This window comes from Mesoplodon densirostris, chromosome X (assembly GCF_025265405.1).
Source record: "Mesoplodon densirostris isolate mMesDen1 chromosome X, mMesDen1 primary haplotype, whole genome shotgun sequence".
In the NCBI taxonomy this organism is placed as follows: domain Eukaryota; kingdom Metazoa; phylum Chordata; class Mammalia; order Artiodactyla; family Ziphiidae; genus Mesoplodon; species Mesoplodon densirostris.
Genome location: NC_082681.1, coordinates 94,941,536 through 94,967,105, shown reverse-complemented (window position 1 = coordinate 94,967,105; position 25,570 = coordinate 94,941,536). Strand labels below are relative to the sequence as shown.

The 25,570-nt window shown below is 50.3% G+C and overlaps 1 protein-coding gene across 3 annotated transcripts; it reads right to left on the bottom strand.

Moving 5' to 3' along the window:
• Window positions 1–1,648: 1,648 nt before the first annotated feature.
• On the bottom strand, window positions 1,649–22,517 carry GRIPAP1 (GRIP1 associated protein 1). 3 transcript variants are annotated; one of them, XM_060087294.1, is made up of 26 exons: window positions 22,449–22,517; window positions 20,314–20,380; window positions 20,110–20,171; window positions 19,101–19,127; window positions 18,089–18,196; window positions 15,349–15,499; window positions 14,333–14,517; window positions 14,093–14,143; window positions 13,360–13,391; window positions 13,209–13,256; window positions 12,970–13,069; window positions 11,586–11,663; window positions 11,282–11,374; window positions 10,412–10,546; window positions 9,911–10,006; window positions 9,468–9,680; window positions 9,223–9,336; window positions 8,348–8,425; window positions 8,168–8,263; window positions 7,983–8,039; window positions 7,777–7,876; window positions 5,710–5,840; window positions 4,461–4,583; window positions 4,214–4,307; window positions 3,225–3,379; window positions 1,649–2,188 (listed from the first exon to the last, which is right to left on the bottom strand). In XM_060087294.1, exons 1-26 carry the CDS (start codon window positions 22,488–22,490, stop codon window positions 2,096–2,098), a joined length of 2,529 nt encoding a protein of 842 aa, XP_059943277.1. In that variant the 5' UTR covers window positions 22,491–22,517; the 3' UTR covers window positions 1,649–2,095. The 3 variants fall into 3 exon arrangements, with proteins under 3 accessions (XP_059943277.1, XP_059943278.1, XP_059943279.1); XM_060087295.1 differs by having other exon boundaries at window positions 14,093–14,140; XM_060087296.1 differs by lacking the exon at window positions 11,586–11,663.
• Between the last annotated feature and the right edge of the window lie 3,053 nt (window positions 22,518–25,570).

The following is a 25,570-nucleotide window of genomic DNA, read 5'->3' as shown; positions in this document are numbered from 1 at the left end:
GGGAGACTCCGCCTCCTACAAAGCTGGTTGGGCCTCAGTCGCGTCATCTGGAAAATGGGGGTGGCAGGGAGCTTTGCCAATTCTCCCCACCTCCTTCCTGGACTCCCCCCTCTTCCTGCCCAGATCCTACCCCCTCTGCCCCCAGGGGCCCCCACCCCCACCCGTCTGAATCAGCAGCACTTAGCAGATCCGATCGATGGGGAGGCATCTGTTAATGGCCCCAGAGCGGGGAGTGCCACGGGGAATGATGCAGCTGCAGCGCTGTGTCCCCTCCCTGCCCCCTAGGCTGGAGAAGGGGGGGTGGGGGAAAACTGGTGGGGGGTGTTTCTCCAGCGGCCAGGCCCCCAAAGCTGCTCCCCAGTGGTGCTGGAGGGGTTAGAGTCCTGCTCTAACCAAGACTGCTGCCTTGGGACTGGAGCACTGTCCTGTTTGCAGATGTGGAACGTCGCGGGGGGGGGTGGGTAAGGGGAGTACAGATGGGGACAAGCCAGGTCCCACCTCCATAGCAGGTTCTCCCCCAGGCAGGCCCCACTCTGAGGTGCAGTCTCCATCATCTGTCCACATCCAGGAGCCTCAAATCATGCCTCCTCCGCTAGAGGGCTCTGCTCCTGGGTAACAAGAGCACTGGGTACCAAGTGCCTCAGGCATGGGTGGGTTCAAGCCCCAGCTGTGCCACTGACTTATGTCCTTGAGGAAGTGACTTGCATTCTTTTTCTCTTTGTCGGATGGAGAGTCACCCCAGCTTGATAGTGTCTTTGGGAGCAGTAAATGGAGTGATGTGAAAGGGCCATGGCACACAGAGGACGCCTTACCTTTAACAAAGGTGTTTGGTAACGTGGAAGCAGTAATGCAGGGCCAATTTTTGCCTTTCAATGGATTTATCCATCCATGTAATCCTCCATTTGCTCATCACACTCCTGATTTGTCCATTTGTCCATCCCTCCTCCCACCCACCACCCACTTATCCATCCATTCTCCCCCTCACACAGCCAATTACTCTGTCCTTCCCTCTAGCCACCCATCTGTCCATTTAGTCATTAATCCACCTACCTATTCACTCATCCATTTGTATATTCACCCCATCTACCCCTACCCATATGGATCCCCACCACCCAACTATCTGTCCATCTATCCATCGCTCTATCATTTATTCACCTACTCTTTACTCTTCCCATTAGCTCATCCATCTATCTGCCCACTCATCCATCCACACATTTCCCTAGCCATCCATCTGTCCATTTATAACCCCACCTATCCATCCTCTACCTATCCACCTAGCAATCCATTTGTCCGTTTATTCATCCAATCACCTATCCATCCATTTATTTCCCAACCTATCCATCACCAATCCATGCAACCTTCTACTTATCAATCAGTCCATCCAACCACTTATCCATCCTCCCATCTATCTACTCATCCATACCCACACCCCATACACATTCACCCACATACGTATCTGCAGATATTTCTGCTCCATTCAGTTTGAGAGGCTGGTCAACAGTAACTGGAGACAGGCTGGGTGAGGGTGGGGGAAGGAGAGTAAAGTTGCAGCCAGAGACCACCCTCCCCGTTCTAATGGTATAACCTCACCACCCCCAGCACACCCCTCATGGTTGGAAAGAATCAGAGCAGACAGTCAGTGGGTGGGCCAGTCTGGCCAGATGGTATTTTGGCTGCACAGCTTTTACACACACACACACATGTTGCTAGAACGCTGAACATGGACCGTGCCCCACCCAGCATCCCCAATCCCAAATGCAGAGTAGCCAGGCTTCCAGACATAAATTAAAAAATAAAATAAAATAAAAAAAGAGTTGGTCTCTGGGAGGGAGAGCTCATGCAGAGATGAAGGCAAAGGTCCCTGGGAGCCAGGGCCAAGAAGGAGGAGAATCCCTGCCCCTCCCCTCAGGATTCCCCACTCCCCAGGGGCCTCAACCCCTAAGACAGGGTCACTAACACCAGCCATCAGGCCTCCAACCCCTTTAATGTCCAGTCTCCCAACCTATCTGATTTTGGCGCTGGCCCCCATTTTCCCACCACAGCCCAAGGGAACGGCGGGTGGGGAAGGGAGGGAGTGGGTGCAGCCTGCAGGTCTTTAGCTGGCTTCTCCCGGCTCTAGGTCTGGGTCGGGGGACCCCACGCACTCCTTGCTGAGCCGCACAATTTCCTGGGACAGAACTTCCATGTCCTAAGAAACAAATGAGCCATCAGGAGTCAGAGAAGGTGGCAGTCGATGGCACCCTCAGCAAGCCTGGGTGTCATCCTTCTCATCCCATCAATGCCCAGCTATGTCTAGCCTGAGACAGGAAGGTATTTGGAGCAGCTCCCAGAGCTCCCAGCAGTGGGCTGGGCTCGGAAAGGTGTGTGTGGTGTGTGTGAGGGGGTGAGGAGTGCCTGGAGCTAGGGATATGGACATGGGAGTGGATCATCTGCTCTGTGTGGTGAGGCTGGAGGACATGACCCCTACCCCTGCCACCTTCTTGTCTCTAAATGGTGAGCTTGCTTCTCAGAGGCAGGGGCCGGACTTGCATCCTTTCTGACTTCCCCCAAAGGTGGGGAAATACTTGGGTGGCAGGATGGGTTGGTGGACACGTGGGTGGATGCATGGGAGATCCACGGTAGGCAAATAGGTGGAAAAATAAACTCTTCAGAGGACAGATGGAGGACAACAGGTAGGCAAGCAGGTCGCTGGGCGGGTGGGTAAAAGGTAAGACAAGGGGTGACTGATGAGTAGGTAAGAGAGAGTGATGCATCAGGAAATGGGTGCAGGGGACTTCCCTGGTGGTCCAGGGGTTAAGACTCCATGCTCCCAATGCATGGGGCCCGGGTTCGATCCCTGGTCAGGGAACTAGATCCTGCATGCTGCAACTAAAGATCCCATGTGCCGCAAAGACCCGGCACAGCCAAATATTAAAAAAAAAAAAAAAAGGAGATGGGTGCAAAGGCATGGGCAGATGATTAGACGGGTAGCAGCGCAGATGGGCAAATAGTAGGTGGGTTGATGGGAGAGTGGCTGAATGTGTGTATGAATGGATGAGTGGGTGGTTGCAAGGACAGAGGGAAGAGTGAAAGACTAAACTGATAGTGAGTAGGTTGACTGGAGGATGGGAAGATGAGGGGGAAGGAGTGCTTGGTGAATGGGGTGTGTGGAGAGGGGACTGACAGATGACCCAGGGGCTATGTGGCTGGAGAGAAAAAGGGGTAGGCTGGTAGGCCACACTTGCCTTGTGCAAGTGCATATTCTTGGTGAGCTGTTCCTCCAGCATGTTCTGTAACTTCTTGTTCATCTCCCGAAGGTTCTCGTCGCCTGGCTTCACTAGGTCTCTCAGGACGCTGCCCAGCCCACTACGGTCTGTGTGGCCTGCTGCCACAGACACATCTGCAAGGGCCCAGGCTGAGAATCACCCCCTCAGTCGAGCCGAAGGAGAGACAGAGACAGAGCGGGCAAGAGGGAAACAGAGAGTGGGGGAGAAAAATGGGGGGAGAAGCCATCTAACGGAGGGAGCAGAGGCTTTGCCATGTGAGACCTGGCTTCACTTACTAGCTGTGCGGCCCTGAGAAATGGGGTTAGGAACTAACTCATGGAGCTGGAAGAACACATATGACTGTATGCAAAGCACAGAGCACACGGTCAGCTCTCAGCAAGCGTCAACTGGTATTGTTCTGATTAATAAGGAAAAAACAGGGAGAGGAGAAGATTTGAAAGAAGGGAACAAAAGAAATAAAGATGGGGGATGGAGGAAGGAAGAGGAGAAAGGAGGACAGGGGAGGAAGAGCGGAGAGAAGGACCCTAAAAGGGATATGCATCCAGAGAATGAAAATTTCCAGAGGTGGAACCATTTAGACAGGCAGTAGGAACAGTGAGACAAGATGGGCGGGGGATGGGGCGGAAAGAAGAGAAGGGAGAGAAAGCAGAGGAAGAGACACAGGGAGGAGAAAGGGCAACGGGAATGACAGAGAGACACTAGAGAAAGGAGAGTGGAGAGACGACAGAGACTCAGACAGGAGGGAGGAGCCGAGACAAGAGATGGAATACAGAGCAAGACACACAGGTCCTGGCCTGCCTGGCTCTTCCCTCTAGCACCTGTGGTCTCGGCAGTAACTTTGGTGAGTTCCGTAAGGAGAGGAGAGAAGCCGCAGCTCTGGACAGTGGGGAAGGAGGGGGTAGGTGAGGGGCTGGACGAGGGGTGAGGGCTGGGGAGGGGGCACTGACCAATCCGGCTATCCATGACATAGGTCTCGATGATGGCGCTCTTCCGGCAGAGGTCCTCTGCCATGGACGCGCTGCTCACCTCCAGGTGCTTCACCTGCAGGGTGGCCCAGCCCACCTCAGGCCCTCAACTGCGCATGTTCACCCATGAGGAGGGGCCTGGCCAGATATCGCCCCACCACCCCCAACTCCTGCCACCCCGCCTCCTCCCCAAGGGCAGGCCAAGAGGGGACGAGCAGGCAGACAGCACCTTCTCCTCCAGCATCCATTTCTCCTGCTGCGTCTCTGCCAGGCGCTGGAAGAGCTCAGCCACTTCCTCATCTGACAGCTCTGCTGGCCGCGGGGGCTGGGCCTGAGGGCTGCTGGATAAGGACTGCGGGGAAGAAGGCAGAGAGGCCAGCCCAGGCTCAGTGCCGACACCCCAGATAGGATCAGGGGCTGAGAAGGAGAACCAAGCCGGGGTGGGCTTTGCGACTGGGGCTGCAGACAAACTGCAGACAAGTCTCGGCACCCTCAGAGACTCTGGATCCCCCTTTGCCTTTTAAAGGGGGAGACAGGAACCATCACACCATAGCCTTATTGAGACCATGAAGGGAGAGCCTATAACAAATGAGCTCTCACTTCCAGTTGACAGGAAAACTAGGGGAGAGAGAAACGAGCTGAATGATACCACTAGGAAGCCAGCAGGAAAATCCCAAAGGTGGGACACTTTCTTCAGGTCAACTGGGTTGGTCTCTTCTACAGGTTGATGTCATGAAAAAAAGGGATCACACTAGATTCAAGAAACTTAAGGCACATAAAGCAACCAGATGCAGCAAATGTGCTCTGAAATTGAATGCAGGTTTTCATAAAACCAGCAATAAAGCGCATTTTGGGACCAACTAGAGAAATCTGACTAAGGTCGAAGTATTCAAAAAGATGAAAATTTACCAAATTGGGAGGGTAGAGATCAACAGGTTACTTGTAATCTTATTTAGGTTTAAAAAAGAGAGAGAGAGAGGTCTAGAACGGTATGAACTAAGGATTTATAGTGGTGATCTCTGTATGGTGAAGATGTGATTTCTTTGGATTTTTAAAAAAAAATCTTGTGTTTTTAAAACTTTTCTACAATGTATACATACTACTTACAGAATGATAAAAAGGTTATTTCCAAAGAAAAGTGTCTGGCAAGGAAGCTGACACAGACAACAATAATAATAAGTGATAATTATGAGTTGGAAAAAGGATCTCCCACATGGATAATGCACCTACTATGAGCCACATATTTTATAGCACCAGGAAAGGTGGAATTAGCCCACAGATGATGAAACAAAGGTCAGAGAGAATAATTTGTCCATCCCCCATTTAGCAATCTGAATCCAAGTTGGTGAGCTCGAGGAAAAGTTGACAAGAAAATGTGTGTGCTGGGCCCAGAGTAGAAGATGGCTGCAGGGGAGGGAAAAAGGAGGGCCCAGAATTTGGGTAGAAGCTGGGGCTGTAGGTTCTTCCCCGCCCCTTACCCTGGCTGGAAGAGTCGAGCTCTCCTTCTCCCGCAAGATCTCGCGGTAGCTGAAGGAGGAGATGCTACTGCTGTCCCCAGTCTGGGTCCGGCTTGGTGAATTCATCTCTGATAGAACCAGCTCCTCGAGCCCTGGGAAGAGAGGGAAGAGAAATCTGAGCCCCAATCCCCCGGGGTCCCAGGGCACCGACTGGCAAGAAGAGGCAGAAATAGATTTGACAGAGATGGAGAGAGGCAAAGAGACACTCAGGCATGGGTAACAGTGGAAGCAGACAGTAGGGTAGGGAAAGGCAGAAACCGAAAAAGGAGCTGCCCCTCTAGGCAAACACACACCAGAAGTGAAACAAAGGTGAAGATGGGGAGAAAGATGGTGATGTGGACACACATGGGCATAAAGTGGCGAATGCACTCAGACTCAGGGTAAAGACAGCTGGAGAGGGCAGAGGGGCACCCCTATGTGCAGAGAGAAGACCCCAGAGAGACAGCAAGCCAGAGCTGATGATAGAGGCAAACAGAGACCCTGGCTAAGGACACTAGTCAGAGCAGAGACAGAGAGAGAAAAGATGGCGGCAGACTCGTAGCCATGTACCTAAATCTGAATTTCACCTAATGGACGGATAGAATGTATGGCACACAATTTGAATCTGTTTGTTGATCTGTACACCAATCTGTAACAGAACAGAAATAAAAGTCCTCCCTTATAAAGAGAGGTAACTTCAGGAGACTGAGTGCCTCAGCGAGACACTGATTTGGTAAGAGATACACCCCTTTTTGCCATGTCACTTGAAACACAGCCACTAAGCTTGTGTCTCTGTTCTTGCAGCTGCTTCTGAGTGTCAAGGATGGGGGCTGACACCACAAGCCAAGGATCTCCAGCAAGAGCAGGATGGCTGTGGAGGGACAGGGAGCACATTTTCTCTCGCTTGTGATACGGGAGATGCACCAGAGCCATCACTACATCTTATTTATTTAAACATATTTAAAGGCCATTTCTTTCTAAAAAAAAAGTCCAAGGCAACTCAAATTTTTCTGTTGTGTCTTCTGCCTTAAGTGGCAAAAATAACATGGATTTTAGCTGCATAATGATCACACAGTAGTGTTGCTGCCTGATTGTAAGTCTGTCTCCCTAGCTCAACAGGGAGCTCCTAGGGGACTGAGACTTGGGGGGGGGGCTCCTACCAGGGATTCTGGATGTGAGCGAGAGGGCTCAGTCCGTATTTATAGAATGAGAGAATGGATACAAGAGACTTAGAGACTCTGGGTGAGGTGTGGGACTGTATGAGGGATAGTGGGGAGACAAACAGGGACACAGACGAGAGAGAGAGAAGAGAGAGAGAGAGAAAGGAACAGAGAGAAGAAAAAGGCAGGAGGAGAAAAGGAGAGAACTAGAAAGAGAAAGCCAGGAGAGAAAGGCAGATACAGAGATGACATGAGGAGGCAGAGAGAGACAGAAACAGAGAAGAGACACAGCAAAAGGGAGAGAGACACACAGAGAGATAATGCAGAGAGAGACAGATGAAGGAGGGACCTCCCTGGTGGCACAGTGGTTAAGAATCCGCCTGCTAATGCAGGGGACACGGGTTCGAGCCCTGGTCCGGGAAGATGCCACATGCCGCGGGGCAACTAAGCCCGTGCACCACAACTACTGAGCCTGAGCTCTAGAGCCCGCGAGCCACAACTACTGAGCCCACGTGCCACAACTACTGAAGCCCACGTGCCTAGAGCCCGTGCTCCGCAACAAGAGAAGCCACTGCAATGAGAAGCCCGTGGACCGCAACAAAGAGTAGCCGCCATTCGCCACAACTAGAGAAAGCCTGTGTGCAGCAACGAAGACCCAACACAGCCAAATATAAATAAATAAATAAATAAATAAATAAATATTTAAAAAAAGAAAGAAAGAAACAGAGGTGGGACAGACGCAGAGAAAGGGTAAAAGACAGACAAAGTGCAAGAGGGACAGAAGACACAGGAGAGCCCTGCAGAGTGAAGTACAGGAAGCAGCCCCAGCCTTCAGACCCAAGCTCTGCCTCCCCACACCTAAGCCTCCCCTGCCGTCCGGGCCCCTCACCTGAGCGGCTCTTGCTATTGGTGAGGATGTCCTGCAACCGCTCCTGCAGTTTATCCGCCCGTTTCCGCTCCAGGTGCAGCTGCCGTTTGAGGTCCTTGAGCTGTGGGGAACGGGGGAAAGATAGGGGCTGAGGCCCGGTGGGCCCACAGGTGGGGGTGGCCGCAGGGCAGGAGTGGGCCATGCTTGGACCCCTTCCCCCATCGTACCGCAGCACTGCCCTTCTTCTCCAGGATTCGCTGCCCATCCACCGTGTCCTTCACCTCCTGTGGGATAGAGAAAGCACAGCTGGTGGGTGCCAGAATGGCTGCACGCAGTGTGCTCCCTCCCTGCCCCATTACTGCATGCTGAGGCCCGGGGTGTGTCGAGGGACCAGGAGGGACCAGTGGGTGACCTGCTTCAGGCTGCTGATGGTCTTCAGGTGGCAGTCTCGCTCCTCCTGGGCCTGTTGGAGCTGATCCCGCACACCCTGCAGCTCCTCTTCCTTGCTCTGCAAAGCAGAGGGCAGCTCAGGCCACAGCTTGGGAAACCTCAGTCCTCCCACCAGAGAGGAATGCCATCATGCACTGGGCACCTTCAGCTCGCCGGCGTGCTGCTCCCGACACTGCTTGAGGGCTTCCTCTTGTTCCTGCTGCTGCTGCTGCAGAGATTCCTACAAGACAAGTCCCAGGTCTGACCACGGCCCCCCCAGAGGATGTCACACCCCCCAGAGGACATCACACCCAGTGAGCGGTGTGAGGGATTGCAGCAGGGCCCCTGTGTATGCAGAGAAGAAACAGAGTGTCACGTTGAGGGCTGCGCCATTCACATCGAAGACCAACATCTGCATTTACATCTTACTTTATTTAATAAAACATAACGTAGCACTTACTGCACACCAGGAATGTTGTAGGGATTTTATATATATTAACTCACTTTATATAACCCTCCCATAACACCTAGACAGCCGGGATTATTGTTATCCCTTTTTTAACGGATGTCGAAAATGGGCCACAGAGAAGTAAATAACTTGCCCAAGGCAAGTTATTTACTTGCCCTGTCTGGGCTAGAAAGCAGCCCAGACAGGATTCAAACCCAGGCAAACAACTGGCTCCAGCATGTGTGCTCTTCACTGCTACGTGACACTGCCTCTTATGTATTACCATGACTTTTCCAGAAAATAGTAGTAAAAGTTCTGGTTGCATCAAAATTAGAATTATTACATTATAATAATTTTCCGACAGAAGTACAATTTCAGAAGGAAGAGGTATCTTTTCAAATTTGCACATCTGACCTTCTGCCCTACTGATTGACGGCCATGGCCTGATCCCCTCCAGAGGGCTGCTGTTGAGGCAGGGGGGCGCTGTGGGGACGCCCAAGTCCAGAGCCTCACAAAGTTCCAGGGTCTGACCACTTCCAGTCCCCTGCTTTGACATGCGTACCCTCCAACCAGCCTCTGCAGCAACTCACCTCAGCCTCCTTCAAGCGCCGTTCAAACCAGCCCTTGGCTCCATCCATGGAGTGTACCTGAGCTTGGAGTTCTTCCACCGTCTGCTGGAGAGTCTCCAGCTCCCGCGTTCGGGCCTGCAAGAGGGCAGAGCAGCAAGGGCCAGGTGGAGGAGCGGGCGCCTCACCCACGCCAGCCCCTGGCCCATCAGCAAGGCTACGCTCTCCAGGTTTTAGAGGCAGAGAGGCATCATCAGCTGCCCACCCACCTTCTCCTCGCGGATCTGCCCACGCAGCTCCTCCTCCTGCCGCTTCTTGTCTTCGTGTAGCTCACGGAGCTCACGCTCGTAGCGGGCGCGCACCCCCAGCACCTCCTTCTCGTGCCGTAGTCGGGCTGCTCCCAGCTCCTCCTTGTGCTGGGACTTCTCCTGCAGCGTCTCCATGGCTAGCTCATCCAGCATGGCCTTCCGCTTCTCAGCACTCTGGCACCCAGGAGAGGGGGGCAGGAGGATGTCAGTCAACCTCCTCCCCCGACGCCAAACAAGGCCCAAGGAACAAGCCGAAGTCCACCTCCTCCCTATCCCGACTGAACGGCTAAGTCACTCACCCGTCCTCAGGGAACTGGTCACTTTCTGTGCCCTCCCATTCCCGTGGGCTTACCCACATCACCTGTCCCCCTGCAGACTGGGCCTCGCCCTGTGGTGTTGCCCACCTTACGAGCCTCCTGTAGTTCCTGGGTCAATTGCTCCTTCTCTTGTCCGAGTTCCTGAAGTTGTTCCAGCAGCCGACTATTGGCTCGCAATGACTCCTAATGTGGGGACAAGAAGGGTGAGTATGATAAAGAGCCCCCAGGAGGTGCTGCTCACCGAGGACATTTCTGGTAGAACATCTCCCTTAGCCCTGGTAAAGTGGGTGATGTTCTGTTTCTAGATGAGAAACACGGCAGAGGCTGCTAGCTGCTCCCCAGCATTCATTCTCCCGCTATAATTCCGGTTTCTATTGTGGAATCAGAATGGCTGTCCTAACTAACTGAAGAGGCTCAGTCTCAAGTGAAATGACTTGGTCTAGGACACACAGGTGCTAATAAGTTCGGGAGCCAGACTGGAACCCAAGTCCACCTGACTCCATGGTCTTCCCACAGCACCTCATGGGAAACTCCACGGATCCAGGACTAGGGAACTAGGAGGAGACAGGTCAAAGCCAGAGGCGTCACCTGGAGCTGGGAGTTGAGGTCATCTTTCTGTCCCATGAGGTCCTCATACTCAGTCTGTCGCTGCTGCAACTCAGCTGTCAGCCCAGCAGTCTGTTCCCGGAGCATATTCAGTTCTTGGGTCTTTGCTGTTTGGATCTGGAGAGAGTGGTGGTGATGGAAAGTGGAGTGAAAGGGGCCCCAGGGGCCAGTCACGGGGTGTTCCAGGGAGACAGGGAGAGAGGTGAAAGGAGAGCCAGGAGTAGAGAGAGAGTATTTCAAAGAGAAAAGCAGTGAGAGAAAGAGATCAACAGGGGATTGGGAAGAGTGGTATATTCATACAATGAAATAGTACACAGAGAAAGTAGGACACATCAGTGCTACATACGGATAAACCTCACAGATATAACGCTTCAGGAAAGAAGCCAGACATAGATTGGGTGTCTGATTCCATTTGAATGAAGTTGAAGAGCAAGCAAAACTAATCTATGTTGCTAAAGGTCAGAGGAGTGGTTACTTCTGGGGAAGTATTGATTGAGAAGGGGTAAAAGGGACCTTCTGGGGTGCTGAAAATGCTCTATATCTTCATCTGGGTGGTGGCTACATGGAGACAGATAAATACACAGACAGGGATAATTCACTGAGTGTACACTTAAGATTAGTACACTTCTTGCACTTTACTGGAGAGAAGAAACTAGAATGCAAAAAAAGCAGGGATGGATGACCAGAGAGAAGAGGGGTGGAAGTCAACAGAAAGGAGAAGCCGAGAATGAAACAGAAACAGAGGCAGGAGAACAGCATGAGGTCCAGACAATGTTGCCCCAATGTGGATCAAAGGCAGAGGGAGACGGGGAGCTGGGGAGGGATCGGTGCAGGCTCCCACGTGTCCTGTACCTGCTCCAGGGCAGCCAGGCTAGTCCTCAAGGCATTGTTCTCAGCCAAAAGTCCTTCCACTTGTTCCTGCGCATCCGCACTCTGGATGGACACCTGGCCCCACCCCCACAACGAGTGAGAGTGGGTCCAGAACAGGAGGACAGGACCTACCCGCAGCCAAGAAAGAAAGGACACACGTACACACACCCACGAGAATGACGACCAGGGGAAGCAGGACCCTGGGGCCTTGCCTGCCTGTACAATACCCACTGAGGCTGCCCCCACCCTCACCCCCACCTCCCTGAGCCCGCTCAGTACAATGTACCTGATCTTGTAGGGCTCGCAGAGCTGCTGCATGCTCCAGGAGCTCCCCCTGCCGCTGATCTCTCAGCTCTGCCAAGCTCTGTGGGGACCACGTCAAGGGAGCCCATTCCAGACCTCAGCCTCCCCTGGGGTACATATGACCACACAGACTCCCTCTCTGACCACCTGGCAGCATGCTGCCAGTACTTGAGGGCCTTGGACTACCCAGCCATCAGAGATCTCAGGCTCACCCAGACTCTTGGTCATTATCCCCAGGGGCCTCACACACCCCTGTGTCCCAGTTCTAAGCGCCTCAGAAACCACCTAGGCTCCTGGGGATTTCAAATTCACTCAGCCCCCATCCATAAGATGGTCTCACACTCACTCAGATTCCAGCTCAGAGGCCCCAGGATTCTCAGACACACTCAACCCCCAGGGACTACAGCTTCACCCAGATTCCTGACCCCAACCCCCAGGGGTTTTAGACACATGCAACCCCCATGTCTCTAGTTCCCAAGAGTCTCAGACCCACCCAAACTCACCACCCCAGATCCTACAGATTTCAAACTGATACAAGTGTGTAGTTTCCAGCTCCTGGTGAGGTCTCAGACTGATACCTCACCTGCCGCTCCTGTCCCCAGTCTCTGGGGATCTTCACACCCAGCGTTACCCAGACTTCTGTCCCCAGCTCCTAGGGGCTTTAGTTAGACCCACAAGCCATCATATCCCCCAATCCAAGGGCCCTGAGACTCACTCACTCTAAGGGGAAGGCTGGAGGCTTTAAAGTCACCCGGCCGCCAACCCTTAGGAGCCTCAGACCTACCTAGCCTTTTGCTCCAGTCGCTGGATGTCTCAGACTCACCAGTTTTTTATTCACAGCCCCCAGGGACCACCAACTCACATGATCCAACTTCCTACATGTCTTAAGACCCAAACCAGCCCCCAAGCTCTGAGGGTCTCAAATGCACTCAGACTCCAGGCCCAACTGTCTTACCCTTGAAAGTCTTATATCCACCCAGCCCCCATAGGTCTCAAAGTTACCCAACCTCCAGGGAGTTCAGACTCACTCCAAACTCCTGGTCCCAATCCAGTGACCACAGATTTCTCCAGATTCCTGTCTCTAATCCCCTGGAGTTTCAGATTCATCCAAACTTGTGGCACATAGGCCCCTAGTCCTCAGCCCCGCTGAGATCTTTAATTCATGCAGATTCCTAGCCCAACTCCTAGGGCTCTCGTGGTTCCCTAGTTCCCATTTTCCTAGCTCCTAGGGGGCCGAGGACCCATCCAGTCCCTATATTTCCAACACAGGAAATATCAGACTCCCCAGCTAGCCTCCGTAGACCTCAGAGCTCCCCAGACTCCCAGCCCTGTCCCTATCCCCGTGATCTCAGAACCCAACCCCTCACCTGATTGGCAGCCTCAAGTTCCTGCTGCAGCTTCTGAGTTCGAGCCAACTGGGCTTTGAGATCAGCTTCCTTCCGCTGTTGTAACTCCTCAATCTTGTTCCTGGGGGTGATTGGTGGGAGGGAGGGGCACATTGACCACAGACTGAGGCCCAGTCTCCCAGCTCTGCCCCTGTGATCTGCGGTTAATCCTGCTGGGCACTGACCCATTGTCCACCAATATCCCCAACCCTGGTAGTTACCGGCTGTCATTGAATAGCGTCTCCTTTTCTGTCTGCAGACGGCAAAAACTGGGCACAGAAAGACAGACATATATGGGTCCATTCCACAGGTCAATCCCCTCCCTAGTACCCCCAAACCCCTTCCCCCCAGCTCTGGAAGAAAGAAATTTACCTTTCTTGTTTCTTTTTCAGTTTCTCGGCGAGCTGGAGTCGGGGAGGAGGGTACAGACAAGTGATAAGAATGAGAATAATATTAATAAAGACAAAAATTAACTTCATGTTTACAGACACCTCCTACTAAGTCCTTTACAGAAACTGGAATTTACTTTTGTTACCTCATGGAATCCTCAAAACAGTCCTGAGAAGTGAGCACCACTGGCTCTACAAATGGGAAACTGAGTCTCAGAAGGGTTAAATAGTTTGGTTGCGCAGCTGGTTGGCAGCAAAAACATGACCTCTACCCAGCTCCTCAGGCTCCAAAGCCCAACATTTATGCCTCCGACCTATCGACCGATGGCCATGTCATAGAACAGCTAGGCTGGGAGGCCTGGAAAACAGGATCATGATTGGCTGCCTCACCACTGCGTCTCAAGTTCCTAAGATAAGAGCCAGCAGTCTATAAATGCTTGGATGGATGGACGGACGGATGGATGGATAGCTGAATAAAAAAGCAGAGATCGGAGGACCCAGAAGGATGGGATGGGGCCTGCCATGCACAAGACATAGAAGGACATTAGCCCATTTCATATTGAAAGCAAATCTGAGACATAAATGTGAGTCTCTCCATTTCACAGATGACAAAACTGAGGCTTTGAAGAGATACTCTGCCCCTCTACCCTACCAGGGGAAGCAAGGCAGGTGGGGAGTGGGTGGGGCAAAGTCCAGGGAAAGCTCGGCAGCCCCACCTTAGCAAGTTCTTCCTGCAACCTGGATGTTTCAGCCTGCTTCAAGGTCTGCTGGGAAGGATGAGGGAGGGAGTTGTTATCAGCAAGGGGGGAGGTAAGGCCTGTGCCTTTCCCTGCCCTCCTGCCTTCCTAATCCATCAGCCCACAAGATGATGTCACAGATATCTCCGTGGGACCACAGGCAGAGCTAGGGCATCTGCCTGCCTCCTGGCACCCCAGCCCCAACAGACTCAGATTCACCTCCAAGCCTTGCAGTTGCTCCCAGAGCAGTCTCTTTTCCTCCTTCTCCATTTCCCATTTCAGCTCCACTTCTGCCAATGGCATGGGGGCCAGGACAGGGGAAGCTGGGCCCCCCAGGTGATTCCCTTGATCCCCAATGGCAGCTGGCAACCTCCCAGCCTTTTTCCCATAGCGCTCCTGCAGGGCTGGTGGGTAGAACAGAGACATATGATGGATGAGGTAGTCTCAGAAGACCCCTGACACACCTCAAATAGAAGGAGAACTGGCCTTCAACCCCTTAGGTAGCAGAAACCCTGCCTCGGTGGCCATAAGCCTACAAAACAAAGGTTCGCCCCCACCTCTCACAAATCTTTTAAGCCCCACCAACCACGGAAATCCTGTCTACCATCAAATCAGCCCAAGATAATTTCCCAAGCCCCACCCCATCCCCAAGCCCTACCCACAGCCCTCCAAGGTGATGCCCACCATCCTCCATTTACAGCTGAATCCTCCTATAACCTCTAATCCCCAGCCACCTTCTACGAAGTCTCCTTCCTGATCACCAAACTACCACTCACCACCCCACAAGCCCAGCTGCTCTCCACAAGTCCACACATCAGGACACTCACTCCCACACTTTATCAAATTTTCTTTCAGCTCTCATCCCAGACCCCACTGACAACTTGGGCTCAGAATCTTCCTAACACTCCTTCATTCACTTTCTCCATTTAGCAAACACCTCCTTTCTGATGTTCAGTCTGCTTATCAGTAACATCTGCTAGGTACCAGGTGCTGAACTGAACTCAGAAATATATCACCTCTTATCTCTACTACAGTTTTCCAGGTGGTGGACATCACTACATGCACTTCGTAGATGACGAAGCTTTGGCTCAGAGAGGTGAAATGGCTTGTCCAAAATCATACACTGGTTCATGGCAGGGCCAAGCCTGATTCTGAAGCCTTTTTCTTCCCCCAGGGAAGACAACACCTTACTCAAGCCCCAAGGTCCCCACATCCCCAGGAGGGTCTCCAGGCACCTGCCACGTTCTTCTGCAAGGCTGTGTTCTCTGCCTGCAGTCTCAGCAGCTCCCCATCCACAAAGCTCCCGGCTTGGGCAGCCCCTGCCCTGGCAGCCCCATCCTTCAGTTGCTGGTTCTCCCGCTCCAGCTGTTCCATCTGGCTACAGAGCTGAGCAGGGGACAAGTGAGGTAGCAGAAAAGCAAAGAATCAGAACAACATTTGCTGAAATATACATAGCATTTGGCCCATGTACTTTACAATTCATTTAATTCCCATAACGCCCCTGTGATGTAGAGGCTCTCATTACTCATTATCCCCACTTCACAGATAAGGACACTGAGGCACAGATGTTAAACAACCTCAAACTCAAACACCTGTTAAGTGACAGAGACATGGAAGATGGAGAATACTGAGAACAATTTTTCGCTTGCCCGCTTGCAACCTCACAGTCGCAATCCACGACCTCAGGCTCCTCTGGAAGTTGCTGGTCCAAGATGTCAGCATCATGGATAGCCCCACTGCCAGCCTTCTTCTGTGGAGGGGTCTGCGTCTGGGAGCCGAGGCACCACAGACAGCTTTCAGAGCATTTCCAGGGTTAGCACTGCCCATGGCTCCCTCTCGTTAGCCCTTGGAGAGCCCGTGGGGAGGAGTACAACGCAAATAAAACTAAGCCAGCCCCCTGCTCAACTCCTGGAGAAAACACAGTTCACACAGCAGACCTGACAAGATCCTTTGTCCCCATTTTCAGATGCGAAGACTGAGGCCCACAGAGAATTTTTATTTTATTGCCTGGGATATTTTCTACCCAGAACACCATTCCTTTCATCCAGTTCTTCACATGACTGACTTTTTTGCATCCTTCTGTGCTCTGCTCAAATGTTACCTTCCAAGTAGTATCCCCCAACACAGAAATTCCAATACTCTCTAGCACAGCATTCTGTTTGCTTCTTTCTTACCTAGCAGGAATCGCAATTAAATTTACCTAATATGTTCTTAGTTTTTTAAATCTCTGAAAATGTTTGGATCATAAATTGTGATTCACAATTAAATTTTGTTTTGTAACGTAGGTCACAAGCATAGATTCAGAAGCCAGACCGCTTGGATGTGAATTTCTACTCTGCCATTTCACCTTGGCACAAATTACTTCATCTCCAGGGGGCTCAGTTTTCCCCATCTGTCGAATAGGGATAGTAATGATATCTCATCGGTTTGCTGTGAGAATTAAATAAGTGAATAATGTAAAGCGCATCAAACAGGACCTGGTACACAGTAAACACTATGTAACTGTCAGCTGTCAGTACTATTATTATTATTTGTTTACTATGTTATCATCTTTTTCCCCATCCCCCCCCCAGAATATAAGCTACCCAAGAGGGAGGACTATTTTGTACTGCTCACAACTATTTCCAGAACACAGAGCACATAGTGGGGGCTCAATAACTATTTGTTGAAGGAACAATTGAGCTGAAATATCTTGGCAAATACGTGGTGGAGGCGGGCCCGGAACTCAGGTCTCCCTGTGAGCATTTCTAGCTTCCAGGAGGAGGAGGGGTACTGCGAAGGAGGTTCTATACCTGGCTCAGTGCCTAGCCCAGGGCAGGCACTGAGAAACACGAGCTGGGTTTATAGAGGAATAACTGCCCCTGCCTCTCCCGGCAAGAACCATGATACCACTGAGGCCAGAGGTAGGAAGCAGTGAGAAGTGAGGCGATGAGGTCAGCTGTTATGTGAGCACCAGGGGTCCTGAAATTTCGGGGACGGGGACCCACTGGGAGGTGTTGTCTAAAGAAGCAACGTGGTAAGACCTGCGGGTCAGGACCACCGTTATGGCTTGGTCTGGTAAAAGATGCTAGAAGTGAGGAGACCAGCGAGGAGACTGTGGGAATAGAGGTGGTAAGGGCTGAGGTAGGGCAAGGTCACAGGAGGGATATAAAACTTTTAAATAGTCAAGAAATATTTTAGAGGGAAAATGAATAAATAAAAGGATACTATCAGTAGCTAACACCTACATAGCTGATACTATGTGCAAGGCTCTGTTCCAAGTGGTTTATAGACATTAACCCATTCAATCCTCACAAAAGCCCTGCCGGGCAGGTACTGTCATCATCATCTTTTCCATTTTAAATATTTGGGAACCAAGAAACAGGAAGCTTAAGTGACTTGCTCAAGGTTACAGTTAGTAAAAGGCAGAGCCAAGAGTTTAATCTAGGCCTCTGGCTCTTAACTACTACTTACTAAATTGCCTCTGGTATTGTACCTACACAAAGGTTGTGTTTTTGGTTTGTTTTCTTTTTTAAGGTTTTGAGCCCTACATTCTCAGGTAGAGCCTTGGAAATACCTTTTTTGTCGCTGTGAGACTTTTTACCTTAAAACACATGAAAAACTTAGAAAAGGGAAGCAGCTCAAACATCTTTCCATCCCATACTAAGCATAAGAATTTTACCTAAGACCTCCCAACAACCTGGGGCTCCATAGCATCGGCCCCAAAACATACACAAGGAGACTTGAAGCTCAAAGGAAAGGAGTGACTTGGTCAGGAACCAGCTGACCTCATGGCTTGGAGCCTTCTAATCCCAGCACAGTGGGTGGTCCCATCTGTCAAATCACTGCCCCCTAGCAGAGATCGAGGCCCTGTTTCAGCACCATGGACAGTGACCCAGGGCCAGCCTCTGTCCAACCACCCTCAGCTGCCCTCCGGCTTCAGCCCAGGTGGCCCCTGCCCCTTGGACCCCCCTCAACTATCCAGGGCACCAGCACCTTGCTGAACTCGGCCATAAGCGTGCTGTTCTGCAAACGGAAGTCCTCCTCCTGGCTGTGCAGCTTTGCCTGCAGCATCTCATTTTCACTCAGCAGCCCCTCGACTTCCTGCAGTGGCAGATGTGGGCCAGGTCTCCAACAGGGGTAGAAAGGATGGGGCAGTAGGGCAAAGAAACAGAGAGAGGGAGAAAATGACATTGGGGGGAGAACATAGGGTACAGAGAATGAGATGGGTGAAATCAAGAGATACAGGGGGAAAGACAGACATAGGATGGATAAAAGAGGAGATAAGGAGGGAGAGAGGGAGAGAGGGAGAGAGAGACATGGGGTAGAGAGAAGGGAAGATGCGGAAGGAGAAAGGGATGAGGGGAGACAGTGGGAGGAAAGAGAGGGGTATATAGAAATAGGGAAGAAAGGAAGCAGAGAAAGATGGGGAAAGGGGGTTAGATAGGGAAGGAGAGAGGGGTGGGATGGGGGAGAGAGAAAAAAAGAAAAGGTAGGATGACAGAGAGATAGGAACAGAGAGATCAACAGAGGGAGAACAGAGAGAGGGGGTCAGGGAAAGAAATGAATCAGGAAGAGAAAAAGGAACAGGAGAGAGAGGAACGGGGAGAGAGGAACAGGGGAGAGAGAAACAAGGAGTCAAGAGAGAGAAAGAAAGGGAAAGAAGAAAAGAGAGAAACGATGGCAGAGATAGGAACAGGTGGGGGAAAGAAAAAGAGAAGGTTGGGGAGAGAAACAAGAATCCGAGAGGAACAGAAAGACAGAGACAGACTCAGAGAGGAGGACACAGAGAAAGAAAGGGGGAAGGAAAGACATACAGAGAGAGGTGCAGAGTGAGAGACAAAACAGGAGAACAAAGATAGACACAAAAACACATGGCAGGGAGGTAGTCACAGATGCAAGCACACACACAGAGAAAGAAAGGCCAATACCAGGAGATCCCAGCATACAGAAATATCCCCTCTGAGACAGCCTCCCAGACATATTTACCCGCCAGGGGTCCCCTTACCTGAGCTTTCTTGCTCTTGCTCAGTGCCTAAAGGTGAGGGAGGTGAGAAGAGAGATAAGGTGACCAGAGACGGACTCCCTCACTAGGGTATGGAGATATTGTGGCAAGTGTCAAGGGGGGACAATGATAACAGGGGGTGAGGGATGGGGGTGTCTTTAACTACAATCAGTAGCCCACAGGAATGATGGAGTGAGTGAGTGGGTGAGTGAGGAGCACCCTGCTTACATCCTTTCCTCTAAGCTCTTGAGGCTTTTCATGGGTCTTAGTACTTAACCCTTCATAGGCTGGATCTCTGGGCTCAGAAATTATGGCTTCACTGTTCCATCTGTCCAAACACATCTATGTGGATCCCTCCCATGCACCGTGGAAACTGCTGTTCCCCTGCTGGGCAGCTGAGGGCATCGCCAGGTTGGGAAACCAGCACCCTACCAAAGAGAAGCCTAGCTTTCTGACTGCCAGACTTTCTGCATTCTGTGTTCCTTCATCTAACAAATATATATGGAGAACATACTGCATATAACATTGTACTATGCATGGGGACAGAGCAGTGAAGAAAGAGACAAAGGAGGGCCTTGAATGCCTTGAGGGGCCGTGATAGGTTATATGCTATCTCATCTTCAAAGGATTTGAGAGGTAGGTTTAGTCTCACTTTACCAACAGGACCAGGACAGGGGTGGGGAATAGGAGCACAAGGCAGGAGTATGAGTGGGGGACAGGAGGCAGATTCAAGGCAGATTTACTGATAGATTTCATTATTTAGTTAGAAATCAGTGAATGAGAATGAGTAATTGAAATTAAAAATGAATTAAGAGTAAATGAAAATTAATTAATAAATTAAGCAGACCTAGATAAGATTACCAAACAAAGGAGACTTCCATGAGAAATTTTTGAATGACTAGTGACAGCATGTAACATTAGGTCTGGTTCACTGTAGGTGCTCACTGGACAGACGAATGAGTCAGATGGCCACAGGGAACACACGGGTGGGTGAGTAGGTGGAAGGAGGTACCTTCTGAGCTTTGCTGAACTCCTTATCCAGGTAGGCGACCTTCTGTCGAAGACTGGTAAGTTCTGGTGTGGGGAAAGCAGGGAGTCTCAGCCTCAGTCAGTGGTGAGGAGCTGAAAGGTCCTCCTGCCAGGCCTCTGAGATTTTTTTCCCCTTGGCCTCTGTCCTCCAAAGCCACCCCCATCTAATGAGACCCTCTTGGCTCACCAACACCATTCTTGCGTAGTTCATCTGAAAGTTGGTAGTTGTTTGTCCGGAGTTCTAGGAGCTGAGCCTTAGGGGGAAGCAGGGAAGGAAATGACTTGGCAGGAATGTGCCCCCTACCCTCATGAGGAGAGAACCAATCCTCTGAGCCCTACAGACCCTGCTGCCCTCCATGCGCCTCTTTAGTCACTCCTAAGACCCATGCCTGCTTCATCCCAAATGAGTCCAGCCGCTCAGCCTGTCCCACCTTCTCCAGTTCTACTTATATAAACACAGTCAGCCTCACCTGTCTCCCTGCTGCCTCCATCTCTCCCCTTCCAATCCAGCTATGCCCTCAGGCCATGACAGAATGCTGACGCAGTCAGTCTCTTGCTCATGTGTGTTCCAGGCCCAAAGGATAAAGTCTGCCTCTTCATCTGGATTGGCCTCGTCACACGCTAAACACTGTTCTGTCTTCTGTCAGAGGTGTTGCCTATCCTCTTGGCCAGAGTAGGGGGCAGGGGATTGCCTTCCTCCCTCTTTCCCAAGGGAAGAGGGCCTGGTATTATGACCAATTTCACTGAGTAAAAGGGGGCTGCCCAGGGTCCCCACCCCCAAAGCTCTCAAAATATGTCCAGACCCCTTTCAAGAATTGAGGGAAAGTGAAGTATGGGCCATTCCAAACAGCATATCCCTACCTACCAGCCCTGTAGGGTGCTGAGGCCAATTCTCCCCAGACCACCATCCCTTACCCCACCAAGACCTTTCCCTCTCTCCCATGGCACCAGCCTCCATCCCTGGGTGGTCTGCTAAAGGTGAGAGGGCTTGGCCTCTATAGAATCTTTCCTGCCCCTGTCCTCTCCCAGACCCAGTGATCTGTCTCCCCCAGTCCTGATCCAGTTGGAACACCCCTGGCACCCACTTACAGTCTCTATCCATCAGAGGCCAATGGTTTTCCCTTCACTCATGACCAACAGAATCAATCTTCCTCATTCAAGGATCCCCTGTACCCCTCAAGATCTCCCCAGTCATAATCCAATGGGATGACGCTATACCCTTCAGGGTTTTTCCCCCACAAGGCCTTGGGTGGGCCAGTTGGATTACTCTTACATGGAATACTTTGCACAAGTTACAGGGGCCTTCCCCTTTTTTGGTCCAGTTATCTCAGTCTTCCACCCTCAGGGTCCCTCACATAGTGACAACTGGTTTCCTTCATTCAAGGATGAATGGAATACCTGCTCTCACTCGGAGTTCCTCCTGTCTTCCCACAGGACCCTACGCAGGGTTTCCCCCTTTCAGAGTCTCCACACAAAATCCAATGGTCTTCCCCAGTAAGGAATTCTCTCAACAAGGGCCCACTCTGGCCTTTCATCCACCTCAGAGTCCCCCAAAAAAGAATCAAGTGGTCACAGTACTCAGTCAGGGTACCTTTCCACAGACCGGTGATTTCCCCTCCAAGCAGTCCAAGGTATCTATCACTCTTTCACCTCCTCTGGTCCTCTCTCCAACAAGGATTAATCGTATTACCCATTCAGGGCCTTCTTCACCCCACATCTAATGGGATCACCCATAATCATCCAATGGTACTGCCCTCTCTTGGGATCCGCTACCACCCCTCGCACAGGAGCTCCACCTCCCAGCAACAATGACATGTGGGGTCTTTCCCCAGTCCCCTGACATAGTGGTATCTCCCACAAAAACGTCCACCTCCCACCGGTAATGGTATTGCCCTCTCCAGGGCTCCCCCCACCATGAAGCAAACAGCCCAACGCCCGCTTCCTTCCTCTCCAGGCAAAATGGTTTCGCCCTCTCAGGATCTCCTTCCCTCAAAGCCCAGCATTACCGTTGCCCACCCAAGGTGTCCCCCGCACGGGCCCAAAGGTCTCGTCCCCTCCAGGTCTGAGTAAGGTATCGCCCACGCTAGGACTCTCTCTTCCGCCCACAAGGCTAACAGAATCCACCCCCTCAGAACCCAACAGTATCTCGGAATCCAGTAGTCTCACCACTCGGAGTCTCAGTTTCCCTTCTCCAGACCAACCCCTTAGGCTCAAGGTCCATCCCAACCAACCCCTGCTCAAAGCCGGTGGGACGATCTTTCTCTTCCCCGCCCCCCCCGCCCCGTCGCCTAGCCCGGTGGTCTTTTCCCCGGCGAGCGGCACCTGCATCCGTTGAAACTCCTCCTCAGACAGAGCTTGCGCCATGTTCCTCCCCCCCACCCCCCGAAGAGCTTTCTGCGCAGACGCAGTTTGTCCCTCCTGTCAGTAGCATTAAGGTCGGACCAAACCACTGGGCAGGAATAGAGGGGGAGGAGTCTACTCCGGAAGTTCAGCACTTTGGGAAACGAGAGAAGGAAACTGACAGGTTAGGTGAATTGCAATGTAATATTTTACCAGAATCAAGGTAAATTTGTTCTGGCTTTTGAGCTCTCATAGACTACTCATTGTGATGCGACACTATGGCATCCCTGTGTCATGGGTGGACTCGTCGCTAGGGATGCGTTTGCAGACCGAAAATCACGCTTCCGTGGTACTCCTTTAAGGAGAATGGTTGGCTTTACCGTAGAAAAGAAAGCGGAAGCCTTGCGCACGTCTTGTTCCCGCCCTCCTTCGGGTGACCCCAAAAGGGAATTCCGCCTCTGGTGAAACCGTTGGCGTTTTTTTGTTTGTTTGTTTGTTTTTTAAAGATTTGACGCTGATTTTCTTAACATGATGCTGTTGTTAGATAAAGGGCCTAGCCACCAATAAATTTAAAATACCTGTGAGGAAAGAATGGCAGTGACTCAAACGGGAAAGCTGCATTTAAAAAACAAAAATAGGATGACGAAACACCGGGAACATTCAAATAAGTATTAAAATGCATTATAAGCCTCTCTTGTGCTTACTGGCCACCTCTGCAAACGCTGCCACCCAAACAGTAGTTTTTATGTGGGAAAGAAAAAAAATCAGAAAGCATGTTTAGCAGCAACATATATGTACCAGGATACACCCTATTTATTTTTGGGGGGGGAGGAGGGAGAAACTTAATTTTGATGCCATTTTAAACGTACAGAAAAACAAGAATGGTACAAGGAAATTCCCTGTACCCTTTTGCCAGATTCATCAATTGTTCACATTTTGCCACCTTTGCTTTATCATTCTCTCTCTCTCTGTCTCTAAATATAAAAATTTTGAACCATTGGCTTCAGCATCCATCGATTATTTTCTAACACCAACATTCCTTTGATACTTGTTAGTTACTCTTCTACTGTAAGGAAGAGCTTTCTCTTCTTCCCCATTTATGTGTTTATATCTGTACAGGCTCGTGTTCTTATTTTATTCAGTAAATTATAAATTATAATACATAATATAAATTATAATCAATCACGCTCAAATTGTCCCAGATTTGGCCAGTGGGAGCTCCTTCAAGTTGACTTTTGTGTCCCTTTGACATGCCCCCATCATTTTTGTTAACGCACTTCCTTTCTGGCATTACAAGATGCTCCAGACTCAACATTACTCCTTTTCAGCCCCAGTTGAGAAAGTATTCATTGCTACTAGGGTGTAATTGTTTCTAGGCCCTCTCAGTGTACAGAGCTAGAAAATACATGTATATAGTCTAATCCATGTAAACACACATCTATATTTATATATTTTGCTATAGGTATATATACTTTAAAAACATAGGTACACTACTAATACCTTCTATTTCAACACAACAACACAAGATTCATTCTAGTTTCCTCACTTTTCATATTTGTAAATCCCTTCTCCAACAGAAAGAAACCTAGCTCCCAAAATCCACAATAAATTTACTTATTTGTGTAATCATATAATACACATTAACTCCAGAATTGCTAACCCATAAGACTGTGCAAAACAAATCTACCAACTACAGGTCAACACTTTTTTACAGCTTCTTTTGTCTTCAGGTTCCTGGTGGTCTGTAGTAAAAATACTGTGTTTAACAAGCCTATTGTAGCTTCAATATTTGATGCAGTTCCTTTTTGTTTTTAATCTGATGGTAATCAAAATACTGTGTTCAAAAATTACTTGGGAGGGCTTCCCTGGTGGCGCAGTGGTTAAGAATCCGCCTGCCAATGCAGGGGACATGGGTTCGACCCCTGCTCTGGGAAGATCCCACATGCCACGGAGCAACTAAGTCCGTGCGCCACAACTACTGAGCCTGAGCTCTAGACCCCGAGAGCCACAACTACTGAGCCTGAGTGCCACAACTACTGAAGCCTGTGTGCCTAGAGCCCATGCTCCGCAAGAAGAGAAGCCACTGCAATGAGAAGCCCGCACACCGCAATGAAGAGTAGCCCCTGCTCGCTGCAACAAGAGAAGCCACCGCAATGAGAAGCCTGTGCACTACAACAAAGAGTAGCCCCCACTCGCCGCAACTAGAGAAAGCCTGTGCGCAGCAACGAAGACCCAACGCAGCCAAAAATAAATAAATATAATTAATTAATTTTAAAAAATTACTTGGGTTAGTTCTCCCTCTTCCCACCCCCGCCATGAGGCTGCACGATTCATTTGAAATATTGTTAGTTTCCTTTATTTTCGTTTGAATTCCATTTTGCCCTCCCCTCCACCCCCTTGTCGAGGTAACTAATCTATTTAATTTCTGGTTTATCTTTTCTGTTTCTTTTCGCACAAATGAACACATATGAAGGGGAGCAGAAATGCCACCCCAAAACGTGCCACTTTAATTTGCATTTCTCTAATAATTAGCTATATTGAGCATCTTTTCATGTACCTGTTGGCCATCTGTATGTCTTCTTTGAAGAAGTGTCTACAAAATGTTCCACTTTGGCGTGTGGCTTATTTTAAGCTGAAAACAATCAAGACCCAGCACACCCAAGAAAAATTTTACCTCTCTTTTAACTGCTTAGAAGAACTTAGATAGAGGCCTGGCCCAGAAAGACAGCTATATCAGAGATAACTTTTTATCTGAAAGACTTACCCACATGGCAGGGCAAACATTTGACTACCAAACATCTGCTCTTCTTATCATCCTGTGAATTGCCCTCCTCCCATTTGAAACCCCTTTGAAGCCCCTATTCCATTCCTTAGCTCAGGATGGCATATAAGCTTCAATTGCCTAACTACCTTTGGGTCTCATATTTTTATGGGTATCCTGTACATACAAAATTAGTTTTTCTCCTCTTAATCTGTCTTATGTCAATTTAATTATTAAACCAGCAAAGAACCTAGAAGGGTAGAAGGAAAATTTTTTCTGCCCTGACACATACATGTATATTATCTTATTTATCCTACATTAAGGGTAGCATCCTATAACTATT